Here is an 18,233-nt window from a genome sequence, read left to right as displayed (position 1 = left end):
CTTCTTACCCGCTTCGTCCTCCAGACGATCCATCTCAATGGGAGGCTCTCGTTGTGCAATGAGTCTGTGCTTGTGACAGTTCTTATATAACCCTGTGACCCCTCCCCCTCTGAAGCCACGGGTACTTCCCTATGGCTTTACCGTGGCGTCAGAGGGGGGCAGGTCACGAGGTTTACATAACGAGGAAGAAGCAGAGGACCAGAGGAAGAAGCAGAGGAAGATGGAGGAAGAAGGAGAAAACCGAAGGAAGACCAGAAGAAGATAGAGGAAGAAGCAGGGGGAAAGGAGAAGACATAATTAATAAAGGAATTGTCAAAAACAGGCTATTGTCTTTTTTTACCATATTGACACTTTTTTTGTGAAATGGTAGGGGTACTTGTACCCCATTACCCATTCACAAGGGGGGGTGGGATCTGGGGGTCCCCATGCTAAAGGGAGCTTCCAGATTCCGATAAACCCCCGCCCACATACCCCCACAACCCTTGGGCGAGGGTTGTGGAGATGAGGCCCTTGTTTCCATCAACATGGGGACAAGGTCCTTTGGGGGGGCTACCCCAAAGCACCATCCCCATGTTGAGGGCATGTGGCCTGGCACTCTCTCATACCCCCTCTTTTCCTGCAGCCTGCCAGGTTGCGTGCTCGTATAAGGGTCAGGTATGGATTTTAGGGGGACCCCCACGCAATATTTTTTTTACATTTTGGTTCGGGCATCCCCTTAATATTCATACTAGACCCAAAGGGCCTGGTAATGGACTGGGGGGGATCTCATGCTCTTCTTTTCAATGATTTTTATCTATATTTCTGAGACCCAACAATTCATTACAGCTGCGATCAGTTTTAAATTACAATTTTTCCTTTAGAAATGTCATTTTGCCATGGTACTGTTCTAAACACGGGAAAAATGTGTCACTTTACAGGCATACCATAGACACCCCCCAGGCATGATATTTAAAGGAAAATTTCATTTTTTTTGTTTCACTATAAGCATTAAAGAAATCACTGCTCCCAAAAAAACCGGCCGTTTTTTAAAATACAATTTTCATTGATACATGTCCCCTGGGGCAGGACCTAGGTCCCCAAACACTTTTTATGACAATAGCCTTTAAAATGAACACTTTTGTTTTTCATGTTAAAGTCCCATAGACTTTAACAGTGTTCCAGCAGCTTTCGAATTTGCCCTGGACACCGCATATTGTTTGGTGTTTGCAGAACATCCGAAACAACCAAAGTTCGGCCCAAACTTATGCTCGGGTCGAACCGTTCGCCCATCCCTACCCTCTAACACTTACCTGAGGTCCCTCTCTGTCCAGTGATGTCCACGAGTGTCTCAGCCATCTGAGATTCTCCCTCCTGATTGGCTGAGACACAGCAGCAGTGCCATTGGCTGCCACTGCTGTCAATCAAAGGCAGCTAGCCAATCAGGGGAGAGAGGGGGGAAGGGCCAGACTCCATGTCTGAATGGATACAGGGAGCTGTGACTCAGCTCGGTGCCCCCAAAGCAAGCTGCTTGGTGTGGGGGCACTGAACAGGAGAGAGGGGCCAGGATCACAGAACATGGACCCAAGAAGAGAAGGACCAGGGCTGCTCTGTGCAAAACTATTATACAGAACAGGTAAGTATAACAGGTTTTTTATTTTTATAGGGGGAAAAAAAATGAGACTTCAATCACTTTAACCACAAGCTGCATGCACCTTGCTGCATTTACCTGTGTACATAAGCTAAAAGGAGACTCACAGGTCAGGTGCAGATCCTTAAAGCGGAGGTCCACCCACCCCTGCCAAAATTGAAAGCCAGCAGCTACACATACTTCAGCTGATGAATTTTAATAATAGGACACTTACTTGTCCTGGAGTCCAGCGATGTTGGCACCGCAGATGTTTCCATCAGCTGTCGGGTGCTGCTGCCGACATTGCGGGTAAGGGTACCTGGCAGTGTAGCCTTACGGCTTCATGCCGGAAACTCTACTGTGCATGCGCGAGGCACCACTGCGCTCTCCTACTGGCCTGGTGGAGGAAGAGAGAGCCAAGCTGTGACATCATGTGCCGCAGCCCAGACTCTCGGAAGTGGGGACAGGATACCTGTCAAACACAGGCACCTGCTTCCCCCCCCCCCCCCCCCAAAAAAGGTGCCAAATGTGGGGGGAAGAGACAAATGAGTGGAAGTTGCACTTTTGGGTGGGACTCCGCTTTAACATTAGGGCTGTGTAAAGTCTTTGGAACCCACTTAAATGCATCCCCACCAATGTCAGGTTTCTGGTCCAGAGGCAAAGAAATTAGTCACATTTAGATTGCAGGCCCCTTATATATACCGTACATCACCTTACATCTTTCAATCCTGCTGACAACAATGTTAATGATAGATTTGTTACTTGTTTAGTATGATGAAAGATGAGAAACTTCAAAAATGTTCTTCCAGTATTTTTTGTGACAGTTAATTCCTAAAAGCTGTGCTTTCCCTTTTAACCCAAAATAGCCTTTTGCTTCATATACAGTATCTCACAAAAGTGAGTACACCCCAGTGGCGGCTGGTGCTCAAAAAATTTTTTTTGGGGGGGGGGCGCGCAAACAAACGGAACAAAAAAACCCTGTGCCCATCAAACGCAGCCACTGTACCCATAAATTGCCGCCACTGTGCCATCAAACACAACTACTGTACCCATCAATTGCTGCCACTGTGCCCATCAATTGCCACCACTATACCCAATCAATTGCCGCCAGTGTGCCCCATGAATTGCCGCCAGTGTGCCCCATGAATTGCCGCCAGCATGCCCAATCAATTGATGCCAGTGTGTCCCATCAATTGCTGTCAGTGTGCCCCATCAAATGCTGCCAGTGTGCCCAATCAATTGCCACTACTGTTCCCTATCAAATGCTGCCAGTGTGCCCGCCCGGCACTTACGTGTCTTGGCACTGTCCTCCACGCTCCGAATCCTCCATGTCTTCTCCCATCCTCTTTCTGTCATCTCTGCTATGATTGGAAGCCTGATAGGCGTCCAATCACAGCGCCTTTTGCTTCAGCCAGTCAGGTGACAGGGTAACCAGACCCGAGCACCTGATTGGCTGAGAGGTGGGTCAGTGTTAGGGAAGGAATGTATTCGCTTCTCTAACACAACACAGCGAACGCACAGCATTGCACCCGCTGTTTACCAATTTGGCTCTAATCAGGATGCCTATTAGAGCCGACAGCTCTAATCAGGTGCTTCCAAAAACACCCCCTTTGCTGTAATTCAGATGCCCGACACCCAACAAGGGGCCGGACACCTGAATAGGGGATGGCAGCGGCGACAATAGATAGATTCATACATTACATGAATCTATCTATTGGTGATAGAGCGGTGCAGGAGAGAGGGGGTGGCACTCCTGCACCCTTTATGTACACACCGCCACTGGTACACCCCTCACATTATTGTAAATATTTTATTATATTTTTTCATGTGACAACACTGAAGAAATTACAGTTTGCTTCAATGTAAAGTAGTGATTGTACAGCTTGTATAAAAGTGTAAATTTGCTGTCCCCTCAAAATAACATACAGCCATTAATGTCTAAACCGCTGGCAACAAAAGTGAGTACACCCCTAAGTGAAAATATCCAAATTGGGCACAAAGCGTCAATATTTTGTGTGGCCACCATTAATTTCCAGCACTGCCTTAACCCTCTTGGGCATGGAGTTCACTAGAGCTTCACAGGTTGACACTGGAGTCCTCTTCCACTCCTCCATGATGACTTTACGGAGCTGGTGGATGTTGGAGACCTGGAGCTCCTCCACCTTCTGTTTGAGGATGCCCCAACAGTGCTTGTCCAGTCCATCATCTTTACCCTCATCTTCTTAAGCAAGGCAGTGGTCATCTTGGAGGTGTGTTTGGGGTTGTTATGTTGGAATACTGCCCTGCGGCTCAGTCTCCAAAGTGAGGGGATCATGCTCTGCTTCAGTATGTTACAGTACATGTTGGTATTCATGGTTCCCTCAATGAACTGTAGCTCCCCAGTGCCAACAGCACTCCTGCAGCCCCAGACCATGACACTACCACCACCATACTTGACTGTAGGCAACACACTTATCTTTCTCTCCTCACCTGGTTGCCGCCACACATGCTTGACACCATCTGAACCAAAAAAAGTTTATCTTGGTCTCAGCAGACCACAGGACATGGTTCCAGTAATCCATGTCCTTAGTCTGCTTGTCTTCAGAAAACGGTTTGCAGGCTTTCTTGGGCATCATCTTTAGAAGAGGCTTCCTTTTGGGACAACAACAGTGGTGGTGCATCCATGAGGGCCCATGGGTGCTGCCCCCTCTCTCCAGCCACCCCTTCTATGACCAATGGATAGATTCATGCATACCATGGCTGTTGCTGCCACCCCCTATTCAGGTGCTCGCCCCCATTTCAGGCACCAGGCACCTGAATTACAGCGGCGGGGGTGTTTTTAAAGCACCTGATTAGAGCCGTAGGATCTAATTGGCTTCAAAATAGGTGAACTGCGAGTCCCATGCTTGGCGCTCGCAGTCCACCCAGGTGTGTTAGGAAAGTGAATATTCATTGGCTTCTCTAACATTGAACTGCCCCTCCACTAATCAGAAGCTCGGGTCTGTTACCCATCACCTGTGCCTGTCAGGAGGAGGGGATGGGAGGAGACACATGGAGGACACCGCTCGCCACTGTCACCCGCTGCCCCAATGAGATAGGGAAAGTGCCAGGCAGGCGGCAAGCAGGGGGGGTCACAGTGACGGCATTAGATGGGCACACTGGCAGCATTCGATGGGCACAGTGGCAGCATTGGCACAGTGGCAGCATTTGATGGGTACAGTGGCAGCATTTGATGGCACAGTGGCGACATTTGCTGGCACAGTGGCGACATTTGCTGGCACAGCGGCAGCATTTGATGGCACAGTGGCAGCATTTGATGGGTAGAGTGGCAGCATTTGGTACAGTAGCGGCATTCAATGGGCATGGTGGCAGTATTTGATGGCATAGTGGCAGCGTTTTGGCACAGTGGATGCATTTTATGGGCACAGTGGCGGTATTTGATGGCACAGTGGCAGCATTTGATGGGAGCAGTTGCTGCATTTGATGGGCACAGTGGCTGCATTTGATGGGCACAGTGGCTGCATTTGATGGGCACAGTGAGGCTGCAATTGATGTTTTTTTCCAGAATTTTTCAGTTTGCTTGTGCCCCCCCCCCCCCCCCCAAAAAAAGGGCAGCCATGCAGATCAGTTTGATGCAGTGTGCGGCATATGGTCTGAGCACTGACACCGACCCCCCCCCCCCATTCAACCTCTGCAGCAATGCTGCCAGCAATCATACATCTATTCCCAAAGACAACCTCTGGATATGACACTGAGCACGTGCACTCAAATTCTTTGGTCAACCATGGCGAGGCCTGTTCTGAGTGGAACCTGTCCTGTTAAACCGCTTTAAATTTAGGGCTCCTTCACACGGACGTGTCCGTGTACTGAGCCTGCTCTGCTCAGCGGGGGGATCACTCCATTAATCCCTGCTGAGCAGGAAGATAACAGGTCGGTGCACACTATGGGGGATCGGAGGAGGATGAACCGCAGAGTCCGTCATCATCCAAACCTCAGACGGATGGAAAATTTGGTTTTTCCTCCGTTACACTTTTTCGGATCGGAGCAGGTCGGATGTCAGCAGACATGTCACCATTGACGTCCGACGCTCCATAGAGGTCTATGGAGCATCCGTTCAGGTCTGCCGAAAAAAACTGACAGGCGAACCTGAACGGATTGTTCGTGTGAAAGAGGCCTTATGCTGTTACAAGCTGTACATTACTTTACATTGTAGCAAAGTGCCATTTCTTCAGTGTTGTCACATTAAAAGATATAAAATGTTTACAAAAATGTGAGGGGTGTGTGTGTGTGTGTGTGTGTGTGTGTGTGTGTGTGTGTGTGTGTGTGTGTGTGTGTGTGTGTGTGTGTGTGTGTGTGTTACAAGTTGTACATATCTAAACTATGTCCTTTATGAATACAGGTGGGATGCAAGATTATAACTACATCTATAGCCAATGTTTTGAAATTACTGTTGAGGTCTCATGCTGTAAATATCCAAATGAGTCCACACTGCAGAAGTACTGGAATGATAACAAAGTATCTTTGATTGAGTACATGAAGAAGGTGCACATGGGTACGTATGTATCGATAATTGTACTTAGTAGCTAGTTGTAATGTACCACAGACCAGCAGGAGGTTGTATGCAGGACCATTCCAAATCTGTTTGGGAGTCCAAAGAGGCCAAAGGGTTATGAGGCAGCAGTAATTTTCTTTTCAAAAGTTGATTAACTGTAGCAAATACAGATTTATTAAAGATATACTGTATAATCAGCAGGTCCACTGTATTGCTGACATAAGGCTTAATTTACCCCAGGACAAGGGTTCTTTCCCACAATACGAAGTTCTTTCATTGGAGGAGATGGATCCTGTTATTCATATACCTGTCCTCCATTCACAGAGAGCTTTGCATTCTGGGAAAGAATAGGACAACTTCTACGAATGGAGGAGGCGGGCAAGAGGCATAACTCTTTCGCACTTGCAGTGACTGGTGTTAACCCCCACAGTGCTGTAAGATCAGTGCGGTGGGGTGGACCCAGTAGCAGCAGAGAAAAGATTTTCTACACTATGCAGCAGCCTGCCTGTAATGGGACACAGAGGTAAGTTATGGCCCTAGTACTGCATACCAAAAAACTAAAGCAGCTTTTAGTACAGAAACATTTCCGATGATATGCCAGAAATCCAGTGAGTTTGTTAGGTAACTGCAGAACACCCCATCCCCATTTTTTATGGAAAGGGTGTTCCATTGTCCTAACGCAATTCCTTTTCTAGGGTAATAACACTGCTCCTCTTTATTTATTTATTTTAGAAATTATTTTTATTTCATTTAAAAGTTAAGTTATACAAAATAAAGCCTATTGGGCATACCTAGGCTTAAAAACACAGAAGAGAGAAAGAAAAAAAGCACACAAAACATAAAAGGTTGGCAACCAAAGTCAAAGTGACCACACTCAGTTCTGCTGGTAGGCACTAAGTAGGATTCAGGAGAACATGTACCCATATTACAATGGAATAACATTTGTCAAATACTTGGAAGCAGAAAAGCATTATTCATGGGGGCATTGGCGATGAGACAACCATATCCCTGGACTCCGTCAAGATGTCCCATGCCTTCGAGAATTTGTTAGACCATCCTCTAGGTTCATATGTAAATTTATACAAAGGCATAATTTTAGTAACGGAATTGCAGAAGTCTAAAGTAGGGGCCTGTGGGGATTTCCATTTAAGGAGTATAGACTTGCGAACATAAAATAACAATCCTATTAAAATTCTCATGGCCCTGGGAGGTGGCCAGTAAATGAACTAGACCCAATATACAAACTGTGGATACAGTTACTGAAATGATAGCAACTGAACAAATGCACTGAGAAATATTAGTCCAAAAAAGCTTAATCCCCAGACAGTCCCAGAACACATGTAAAAATGTGGCAGGGTCTTCTGAACAGCGCCAGTATTTAGATGTGTGTAGGGGATAAATGTTATGTAATCATTGGGGAGTGAAGTAGACTCTATGAATAATTTTAAATTGTTTCAATCTATCCCCGACAGGGGCCAGGTGTTGCATAGGGTAATCCCACATATCCTCACAATCCTCTGAATCCAGTTCCGGAACCTCAGTGCGCCAACAGGACAAAAGCTTGTCAACACCGCCATGTATAGTGGGTTGGAGGGCCTTGTAAATTGCAGAGAGAGATTTCTCTAGGGCAGGGATCCTCAAACTACGGCCCTCCAGCTGTTGCGGAACTACACATCCCATGAGGCATTGTAAAACTCTGACATTCACAGACATGGCTAGGCATGATGGGAATTGTAGTTCCTGAACAACTGGAGGGCCGTAGTTTGAAGACCCATGCTCTAGGGTTTCCTCTCACAATAGGGACTCAGTCCCTGATAATTTAAGAAGTACTGGTTGATTGCAAAATTGCAACTTGAAACGCATGGCCCAACTGGGAGTACCAGATCAGGTATGAGTTAGGAAGGGAGTAGTTCAGTTTAAGTGAGTCAAAAGTTTGAAGGACACCCCCTGTACAAATTAGGCTGAGATATTAAATTCTTTTAGACGCCCATATGTTAGTATCTGGAAACAGAAACAATTGTTTGAGAAAGGGAGTAAACCACAGTGATGTATTGGGCAAGAAATTATGAGGGGACGATGGGTGTTGCAGTTGCCAGGTTCCAATAATGGATCTCATGGAATGTGTACTTGAAAAAAATTCATATGAGCCAAGATGTGCTTCCTCCAGTACCATTGCTGCATTGGTCTTCCACCAGCCAGTTATGCGTCTGAGTAAGCAAAGCAGCGATGTAATAGGCAAATAAGTCTGGACATGCTAGTCCACCCTGTGTCAATGGTCTCTGTAGTGTTGTCAGTCTAAATCTAGGCTGTTTTGAACCTCAGATGAATGAGGCCAGAGCAGATTTGAATTGTCTAAAATATTTCCTGAGGATCCATACTGGGGCATGATGAAGAATGTATGGTATACTTAGTGGCCCTTTAACTTAATAAAACTTCTCATGAACAAAAAATAGAGGCTGTTATTTCCTCCCTCTGCCTCTGAGAATGCTAGTTACCTGGCTTCCGTAACAGACATTTTCTAGCATTTTCAGAATTACTTTTTTTAATGGTAATCCTCATATTTGCTTCATGTCAGGTTTATAGAATGTAGACTGGAAGGGAAATTAAATTACACACTGACCTATGTGACAGGTCAGCTTGTTAAACTGTCTATTCTGATTCACTTCTAGCAGCTGTGTCCTGTTCTGTGGTTTCCATGTAATATGGGTTGAGCCATAGGGGAAATACCTGACAACCTGGAGATAAATGAGCAAGACACAGCAGCCAAATGCATTTTTAGACAAGCATTTTAAAGCTACTGATCTCTGAACTGGAGCACATAGATCATTGGCATGGACACACTACACCCCTCTTTCCCAGTCACACACATTAACAGATATGCACCCTAAGTGCCCTTTCAGAACATTCAGATCCGTATGTCAGTTTTTTCTGAACAGTTGCTCCATAGAGCTCTGTGGAGCGACAGGTGTCAGAGGTGACATGTCCGCTGACATCCGATCCACCCCGATCCGATCTGCAATATCCAGATGGATGGAAACCCTGTTTTCCATCCGTCGATCGGATCAAAATGGACAGGCAGACCATAATCATCTGATTCTCTCTCTCTCCCCCCCCCCCCATAGAGGATAGCAGAGATCTGACATGTCCATCCCTGCACAGTGTGTAGAGATGGACTTGTCATCCGCCGGCTCAGCGGGGATCAATGGAGGATTCCCTGCTGAGCAAGCGGATGGCTAAATACGTATCCGCATGTCTGAAAGGGCCCTAAAGGCTACACTGATGCAACAGTTTAGCTGCATCACTTTCTGCTATTAGCTGTGATTATCTGAAGCCAGTTTGTGTGTAGACAAAACTTTGCAGTAGCACTGGCACTGGACACACACTGTGTTCAGGCTTTGTGTTTGCATGTAACCACTCACATGAGCAGCTACAATGGACATAAAAAAGTCTACACACCCCTGTTAAAACGTCAGGTTTCTGTGATATAAAAAAATGAGACAAAAATAAATCATTACAAAACTTTTTTCACCTTTAATGTGACCTATAAATTGTACAACACAATTGAAAAACAAACTGAAATCTTTTGGGGGGTAAAAATAAAAAATAATGTGGTTGCATAAGTGTACACACCCTCTTAAAACTGGGGATGTAGCTGTGTTCAGAATGAAGCAATCACATTCAAACTGATGTTAAATAGGAGTCAGTACACACCTGCCATCATTTAAAGTGCCTCTGATTAACCCCAAATAAAGTTCAGCTGTTCTAGTAGGTCTTTCCTGACATTTTCTCACGTCCTACAACAAAAGCCATGGTCCGCAGAGAGCTTACAAAGCATCAGAGGGATCTCACTGTTTAAAGTTATCAGTCAGGAGAAGGGTACAAAAGAATTTTCAAGGCATTAGATATACCATGGAACACAGTGAAGACAGTCATCAAGTGGAGAAAATATGGCACAACAGTGACATTACCAAGAACTGGACGTCCCTCCAAATGATGAAAAGATGAGAAGAAAAATGGTCAAGGAGGCTGCCAAGAGGCCTACAGCAACATTAAAAGAGCTGCAGGAATATCTGGCAAGGATTGGCTGTGTGGTACATGTGACAACCATTTCCCATTTTCTTCATGTCTGGGCTATGGGGTAGAGTGGCAAAACTGAAGCCTTTTCTTACAAAGAAATACATGCAAGCCTGGCTAAATTTAGCAAAAACACATCTGAAGTATCACAAAAGCATGTGTGAAAATGTGTTTTGGTCTGATGAAACCAAGGTTGAATTTTTGGCCATAATTCCAAAAGCTATGTTTGGTGGAAAAACAACACTGCACATCACCAAAAGAACACTACACCCACCGTGAAGCATGGTGGTGGCAGCATCATGCTTTGGGGCTGTTGTTCTTCAGCTGGAACAGGGGCCTTAGTGGAAAAAGTTCTGAAATTATTTATCTTTCTAATTTTTTTACATCACAGAAACCTGACATTTTAGCAGGGGTGTGTAGACTTTTTATATCCACTGTACATACGAAACAGCTGGAGCACCAGCCATTGATCTTTACAGAGTACAAATCTGACAGTTGTCACTGATAGCTGCTGCTAGATGCACACTGCGCACAAGCAGTGTTTAAAAGTGCTTACAGGAATCTACTGCCCTTCCCACACGCAAACTGCCCTGTGAATGTAGCCAAAGATGTTCAGTTGATTAGTGTCGTTTATTTACAGAAGTCCAAAGGCAGTGGTAAAATCCTGTCCTTCTTAGGACTCCATGAACAAAACAAGGATAAACTATGTTCAGTTGAAGGAAAGCACAATTGTCCTGTATAATATTTTGTATGTCCATTGATTTCACAGGAGTAAAGGGACAGGTGTTTGACATAAATGGAAAACCTGTCCAAAACGCTATTGTGGAGGTCAGTGGAAAGCAACATATATGTCCATATAAAACTAACAAGTATGGGGAATATTATCTCTTGCTTCTTCCTGGAACATACACATTTAATGTAAGTAATGATAGAGACCTGAGAAGCTAGTAAATGATTAATATACTGTATACCAGTAGATGGACAACTTATGAAAAGCAGTCAGTAGTTACCTGTCCTTGCCTCCTTTTCTTCCCCCCCTTACTTTTTTTTTTTTCTTTTCCCCTTTACCTTCAGCCCATAAATAAGACCTCTTAGACCCAAAACTTCCACCCTAATGATGCCCAACTGCCTAACAATTACATGCCATGTGCAATACTGAAGTAGGCCACAACTGGTAAAACCCCAGTGGGCATGAACACAAATGCCAACCACCTCCCCCCCTCCCTTTTTCCCTTCTTCCCCAATGGTTTACCACTTTGTGTATTGCTTTATATTGCTTTTACCACTTTGTGTATTGTTTTATATTGCTTTTACCACTTTGTGTATTGCTTTATATTGCTTTTACCACTTTGTGTATTGCTTTATATTGCTTTTACCACTTTGTGTATTGTTTTATATTGCTTTTACCACTTTGTGTATTGCTTCATATGTATATGTGCATTCATGTCATACCCGAGCTGTTAATTTCACTGTGTGGCTTTGCACATACTTTTGTAAACTAACGCTAATACTAAACTGCACCTCAAAATGCTTAAAGTGTTACTAAACCCAGGACCCTGCATTCATTATGTCTGGTTTCCCACAGAACACGGAAATATTTTTGTAAATATAAACTTCTAAATACCTTTTCTCATCAGGAGTATATAGCAGTCTGGTGACTTCTATCAGTGTCTGGCCGAGCACTGGTTAAAGCTTATAGGAGTGCTTTTTCTCCTCTGACTGTCCTATGAGGCTGCAGGACCCGGACCCTCTAGACAGTGCTGATTGGCCCTGTGCTGATTACATGCACCCTCCCAACAAAAGAAACTCTCTAGAGCAAAACAGCAAACTGAGCATGTACAGAGTGCACCCAAGACTTTTTTCTAGCAGTAGATAGGGAATAAGAGGAGAATCAAACAGCCTTTTTATACAATGCAGAGAATTAACCCCTTAGGTTCCACAGTGAGTATAACAAGCATGCTTTACTGCATTTGCGTACTGATTTCACTGTTGTGGGTTTATTAACACTTTAATAAAATTATTATGAAAAAAATATTTCTGGTGAAAGGGATCACAGAACTACAGCTTGTCTACCACTTCTGCTTTATTCTGTTAATGTTAGATCTTGGTTCTTCTGGAATTTGGTCTGTTTTGAAATCTATACTGTCTTCTGTGCATCATACCAATTTTGTACATACAGCTAGTAAAGCTAAAAGTATCATCTTATTAACATATGTTTAATGTTCCCATGTTTTAGGTCTCAATGAATGAAACAATACTAACCAATATAACAGTGCCAGAGACTGTAAATTTCTCAGCGATGACTTATGATTTCCAGTACAAAGTCAATATCGGCAGCCCAGCTGTGGTCTCAACAAGTTGCCTTCCTGACGGAGACAGCAATAGCAGCAGCATACTGAACGCATGTTTGCTGACAATGCTACTAAGAACTGCGCTGACATTATTCGTTAATGCACTATAGCGCCTGCCATGAAGGATTCAACCCTGCGCATAGGAGCAAGTTTTGGGACTTTCCAGAAAGCAAGAAGCCAAAAAAGTTACCAAAGTTTATATAGCAACAAGACACCATTGAATTACTCTTTTTAACTGCTTTTATTCCATGAATCACACCAGCAATATACAGATTGTTGTAGCATTTATTGAAGATGTTAAGGTTATAATGTTCGAGTTAACTTGTATGTGCCATTATTCAGACTTGCAATGCTTTATCATTCGAATTTAAGCTGAACTGCCTCCGTGGTTGTTTATTAAAATATCCATGTGAAATATTTGCTTTTACCATTTTGAGCCAGGACAAAGATCTGGAAGTATAGGTCAGCCTTTTTCAACCACGGTGCCTTGGCAAAATGCCTAAAAATTGCACAAATTGGCCAAAAACTGTCACCAAGCCCGTGAGAAGATCAAGCCTTGCGTTTTGTTTCAAAAAGCCACAGGTTTTTATTGTGCATGATTGCACCCTTGGACACTATGCTGGCCAGCCACTGGCATCCTAACAATCAATGGTGTCATTAGTTGATAAGCAGGACCTTGGGTGCCTGCATATTTTTCTTGTTTGTCCCTCAGCACTGGTGTCACGTTAGTGGAGAGCGGGAGAGAAAATGAGGAAGAACACAAATACTATAATACTAACCAGTACCAATTTGCAAAGGTGGAAGAATTAATCGCCTCTATCTAATGTTGGGTGGCCCATGTGTGTAAATGCTGCTGCGATATGCAAAACTATTAGTTTTGTTTTTTACATTTTAGAATGGTGTGGCTTGAGTTTGTGCTTAATTTAAAGGGTGCCTTGACTAAATAAATGTTGAGAAACACTGGTCTAGGTTACTGGTTTCCTGCTACCCATAGAACGTGATCACCAGGCTTTCATGGTCTTTCAGGGTTTTATACCAAAGATTGTTCCATAAGCTCTAAAGACTTTCCCTGCTCAGAAATTTGTACATTTGCATAATAGATATTTCCAGATTTTACTTTTAGACAGTGCTTTACAGGTTCATGTAAGTTGTGTGCTCCTTCAGTTGCTTTGGGATAGAAAAAAAAGACATGCAATAGAAAATACATTTTAATTCCACAGATAACGTTACTGGCTACTTTAGTCTGATGTGAAGATCAATGTTCTCACCCTAAAATTGTAGGACACAACAGATATATAGGATCTATGACCATTGAACTACAGCACCGCCTTCAGGACTAGGACACTAGGTAAAAAAACAAAGCACAGCATAGGGGAAACCTCTGATGGTGGCCAAATCCCCCCCCCCCCAATCTGGTAGAGCCAGCTCTCAGTTAGTCGCAAATCAATATATAGAGTACAGCTGATCACAGACACAACAATCAGTTCCCCAACCTTATAATAAGTAGAAGGGAAAAAGACAGTAAATATACTTACCGTACTCCTGGTTTCAGTACTGCAGAGTGTGATGTCATGATCCCTTAGCGCAGGTGTGTATTCTTGTGAGATGGAAGATATTCAGAATTCCCTGGGATATTGCCAGAAAAAATACCTCAGGCAGAAGCTGGGGTGAGGTAAGTATATATAATAAAAAAAAATTCCCTACAGTTTTTCTCTTTCATGCTATTTATTTTGAAGAAAGAACCCCTAATATATTGAAGCTCTGTTTTAAGTGCCAAGTGATCTTTCAAGTGCTATATGTTTAGATGTGTCCTCCACTGTAAACCTTTACATATACCCACTGAAGTGACTGGCCTCAGTTGATACACAGAGAAGAAACATCCTTCTCCATAACTTGTACTGTTTATCTTCAGCCCTCTCTCCTATAGCCACCCAAAGCACACATACTACACAGCATTCCTGAGCTTTCAGAGGCTGAGGGCGGGGATCTGACATCAATAAATTCACAACATTGAGGAGGGAGCTAAATGTAAGATGAGACCTGAGTGGCAGGAATGGACACACACACACTCCTTTACACAGCCTTACAGGGAAACGTGCAGGCGAGGCTAACAATCACCTACTGGGTGCTAGAGGAAAAAAAAAGGGGGGGGGGTGGGGGGCAAGGCCATCACCCGGGATTCTAGTACACACTATAGAAGGATATGCCTTGTACATTTTTAATTTAAGAGGTTTACAACCACTTTAACTACACAATTGTGCTCATATAGAGCACAGTCTTTATTAGAAAAAAGAAAAAATATATATACAGTGCATTGAAGAAGTATTCATACCCCTTAACATTTTCCACATTTTGTCATGTTACAACCAAAAAAGGTAAATGTATTTTATTAGGATTTTATGTGATAAACCAACACAAAGTGGCACATAATTGTGAAGTGGAAGGAAAATAATAAATGGTTTTGTATTCAGCCCCCCGAGTCAATACTTTGTAGAATCACCTTTCTCTGCAATTACAGCTGAGCTTATTATGTACAGCTTATTCAATAAAGTGATACATTGAGAAAAAACAATACAATTTGGTGACTTGATTTTCATATAATAGTCTCCATTCCAGAACAAAATCAGTGTGTCCGGTGATATCCGTTGTGCAAATGTCAAATTCCTCAGTGATGTGATCACTCTCCCTTGCACCTCAATCCACACTGTTTGCTAGTAGCTCACCTCATTCTCTAGACCAGAAGGTCTAAAAGCATTTAGGGTGTAAGCAATTCTTATGCATGGGTGGCTATATCATATTCTTCTTCCAATCAGAAATGCAAGCTATATGGGTCTGTCCTCACTCTCTCCCACTATCCATTCTCCTCTTCCCCAGGGGGCAATATGGTTCTACAAGAAAGCAAATCCTTGAGTAGTATTCCAATTAAAATGTATTATATAAAAAAAAACATAGCAACTCACATTTAAAATCGATTACAACAGCATCAGAATCCTTGAACTTGTTGAAGAAGTTCATGGTTTCGGATGCTGTTGTAATTGATTTTAAAATGTTAATTACTATCTTTTTAATATAATAAATTTTTATTGCAATACTACACAGAGTCAAGCATGGTGGTGGGAGTGTCATGGTCTGGGGCTGCATGAGTGCTGCCAGCACTGGGGAGCTACTGTTTATTGAGGGAATCATGAATGCCAACATGTACTGTGATATACTGAAGCAGAGCATGATCCCCTCCCTTCAGAGACTGGGCCGCAAGGCAGTATTCCAACATAACGACCCCAAACACACCTCCAAGACAACCACTGCCTTGCTAAAGAAGCTGAGGGTAAAGGTGAAGGCCTGACCAAGCATGTCTCCAGACCTAAACTCTATTGAGCATCTGTGAGGCATCCTCAAACAGAAGGTGGAGGAGCACAAGGTCTCTAACATCCACCAGCCCTGTGATGTCATCATGAAGGAGTGGAAGCAGAATCCAATGGCAACCTGTGAAGCTCTGGTGAACTCCATGCCCATGAGGGTTAAGTGCTAGAAAATAATGGTGGCCACACAAAATATTGACATTTCAGGCCCAATTTGGACATTTTCACTTAGGGGTGTACTCATTTTAGTTGCCAGCGGTTTAGACATTAATGGCTGTGTGTTGAGTTATTTTGAGAGGACAGCAAATTTGCACTGTTATACAAGCTGTACACTCACTACTTTACATTGTAGCAAAGTGTAATTTCTTCAGTTGTCACATGAAAAGATATAATGAAATATTTACAAAAATGGGAGGGGGTGTATTTAGTTTTGTGAGATACTGTATTTCTTTGAGTATAGGATTATACACATACAAGTGACTGACCGTTGAAATTGAAAGAGGTACAATTACAAACAATGGGATTCAGATGTGAATGGGGCTTAATGCATTTAACTCATTCCCATGCACCTCGAGATCCCTTTAAAAAGTTTTGAATGCCCATGGGCGGGAGGGATCAATGATCATGTGACCACTGTGCTTCACTGTCACAGTAGTCACATTGTAGGTGGGGTATAGAGTGGTGTGGCGGCAGTAATTCACACAGACAAGTGCAATGAAAAAATAGTTTGGAAATAATGTTGAGGGGACAGGAAAGTTACTGTTATACAAGCTGCACACACACACTACTTTACAAGCAAAGTGTAATTTCTTCAGTGTTGTCACATGAAAAGATATAATAAAATATTTACAAAAATGTGAGGGTTGTACTGACTTTTGTGAGATACTGTATCTGTTCTTAAAGCATTCCACCCTGAACAAAAAAATTACATAATCACAGACCTTTAATCCTACAAAGAAACATTTGGGGGAATTTTTTTTTCATACCAGAAACACCCTTTTTTTCTATGTAGTGCTCCTAATCTGCACTTCTTGGTCCACGGAGCTCCTCGTCACTTCCTCCCTTGCTTCTAGGAAATGTGAGTTATCAGTTCCCAGGAGTCTGTGGGCAGTACTGTGATCAAAAATCGTGTTATTTCCCGACAGCAAATGACGCAATTTAAGGCGGTTGCCATAAAGGCGCAGGACCTTCCTCCGTCACCGCCCGTTATGGCAACTTTTGAAACAATCTGCACTACGCCCGCTGGAGAATCGCGCATGTGTGAGATCGAGAGGTGCATGCTGGTTACCCATAGCTAATCCCGTAGCAAAAGATAGGGGGAGGAGCCCCTGTGTTTTTCCTATTGCAGAGAGCGTGAGATGTACAGTACCCTGCAGCCGAGGACCAGCGCAAAACATTCTCATGGGCAGGTGTTGTAGCTGACCTTGCATTGTATTTGGTCTGTCGGACCAGCATACAGACAAATGGGTTTCCCGCTAGGAACTGGGTCCGGTGGAAAAATTTAAAACATGTTCTATTTCTAAAGTCCGTCGGATTTTTGGCAAGCAAAGGTCCAATGGAACCCACACACGATCAAATTGTCCAACTTGCATATAGAAGAGGAAGTGACAAGAAACCCAATGTGCTACAGAATACGTTTGTGCAGGAGGGAAGGATTCCTGGGAGCAATAGTCTGCAGGAGTTACGCAGAGGAGGAGCAATGGTCTGCATGATGATGCAGGGAAGAGACTGTAGATCTTATACATGTTCATCATTTCTTCAAGGCTCAATCGAAGTTCTAAATTATTAATATGATGGCAAAGTAATCTGATCTATGGGCATCCCATATACCCATTTCCCCAACCAAGTTAAATCCCCCTAATAAACAAAAACAAAACAAAAGCAAATGACTGTTCATTGTCTCAGAAGTGATATATGAAGGTCGGGCAGCAGGGCGATTTGGTGGCTGTTAGTAACTAGTGACAACATACCACTACATATGTAATCAGGGCACTGATCATCAGTGCCCTCATTACAATTAAGTGCCACCAATGAGTGCCCACCACTGCCAGCAATCAGTGGCCATTAGTAATGCCAGTCAGTGCTGGCCATCACTGCTGCCTATCAATGCTGCCAATCACTGCCGCCTATGTGTGCCCATTAGTGCCGCCTGTGTCCACCAGTGCGGCATATTCGTACCTCATCAGTTACACCTCATCAGTGCCCATTAGTGAAGGAGAATTACTTATTTACAAAATTTACTGACAGAAACTAAGAAAAAAAACTTTTTTTTTTTTTTTTTTTAACATTTTCGTAAAAAAATACCACCAAAA

The 18,233-nt window shown here is 43.4% G+C and overlaps 1 protein-coding gene across 3 annotated transcripts in view; it reads left to right on the top strand.

Annotated features, from left to right (window-relative positions):
- The window catches only part of CPM (carboxypeptidase M), a 109,689-nt gene extending 92,911 nt beyond the window's left edge, over positions 1 to 16,778 (top strand). For all 3 annotated transcript variants that reach the window (XM_077469122.1, XM_077469121.1, XM_077469120.1), the window contains 3 exons: positions 5,985 to 6,137; positions 10,981 to 11,129; positions 12,448 to 16,778. In XM_077469122.1, coding sequence (XP_077325248.1) covers positions 5,985 to 6,137; positions 10,981 to 11,129; positions 12,448 to 12,672 — 527 coding nt within the window. In that variant the 3' untranslated portion in view covers positions 12,673 to 16,778. The remainder of the gene's footprint in view (positions 1 to 5,984; positions 6,138 to 10,980; positions 11,130 to 12,447) is intronic.
- Positions 16,779 to 18,233: the final 1,455 nt, after the last annotated feature.

This window comes from Lithobates pipiens, unplaced genomic scaffold (genome assembly GCF_037356315.1).
Source record: "Lithobates pipiens isolate NorthernLeopardFrog02 unplaced genomic scaffold, aLitPip1_a1.2 Scaffold_8, whole genome shotgun sequence".
Classification (NCBI taxonomy): Eukaryota; Metazoa; Chordata; class Amphibia; order Anura; family Ranidae; genus Lithobates; species Lithobates pipiens.
Note: the sequence above shows the minus strand (reverse complement) of the source record. Positions and strands in the feature narration are given on the sequence as shown.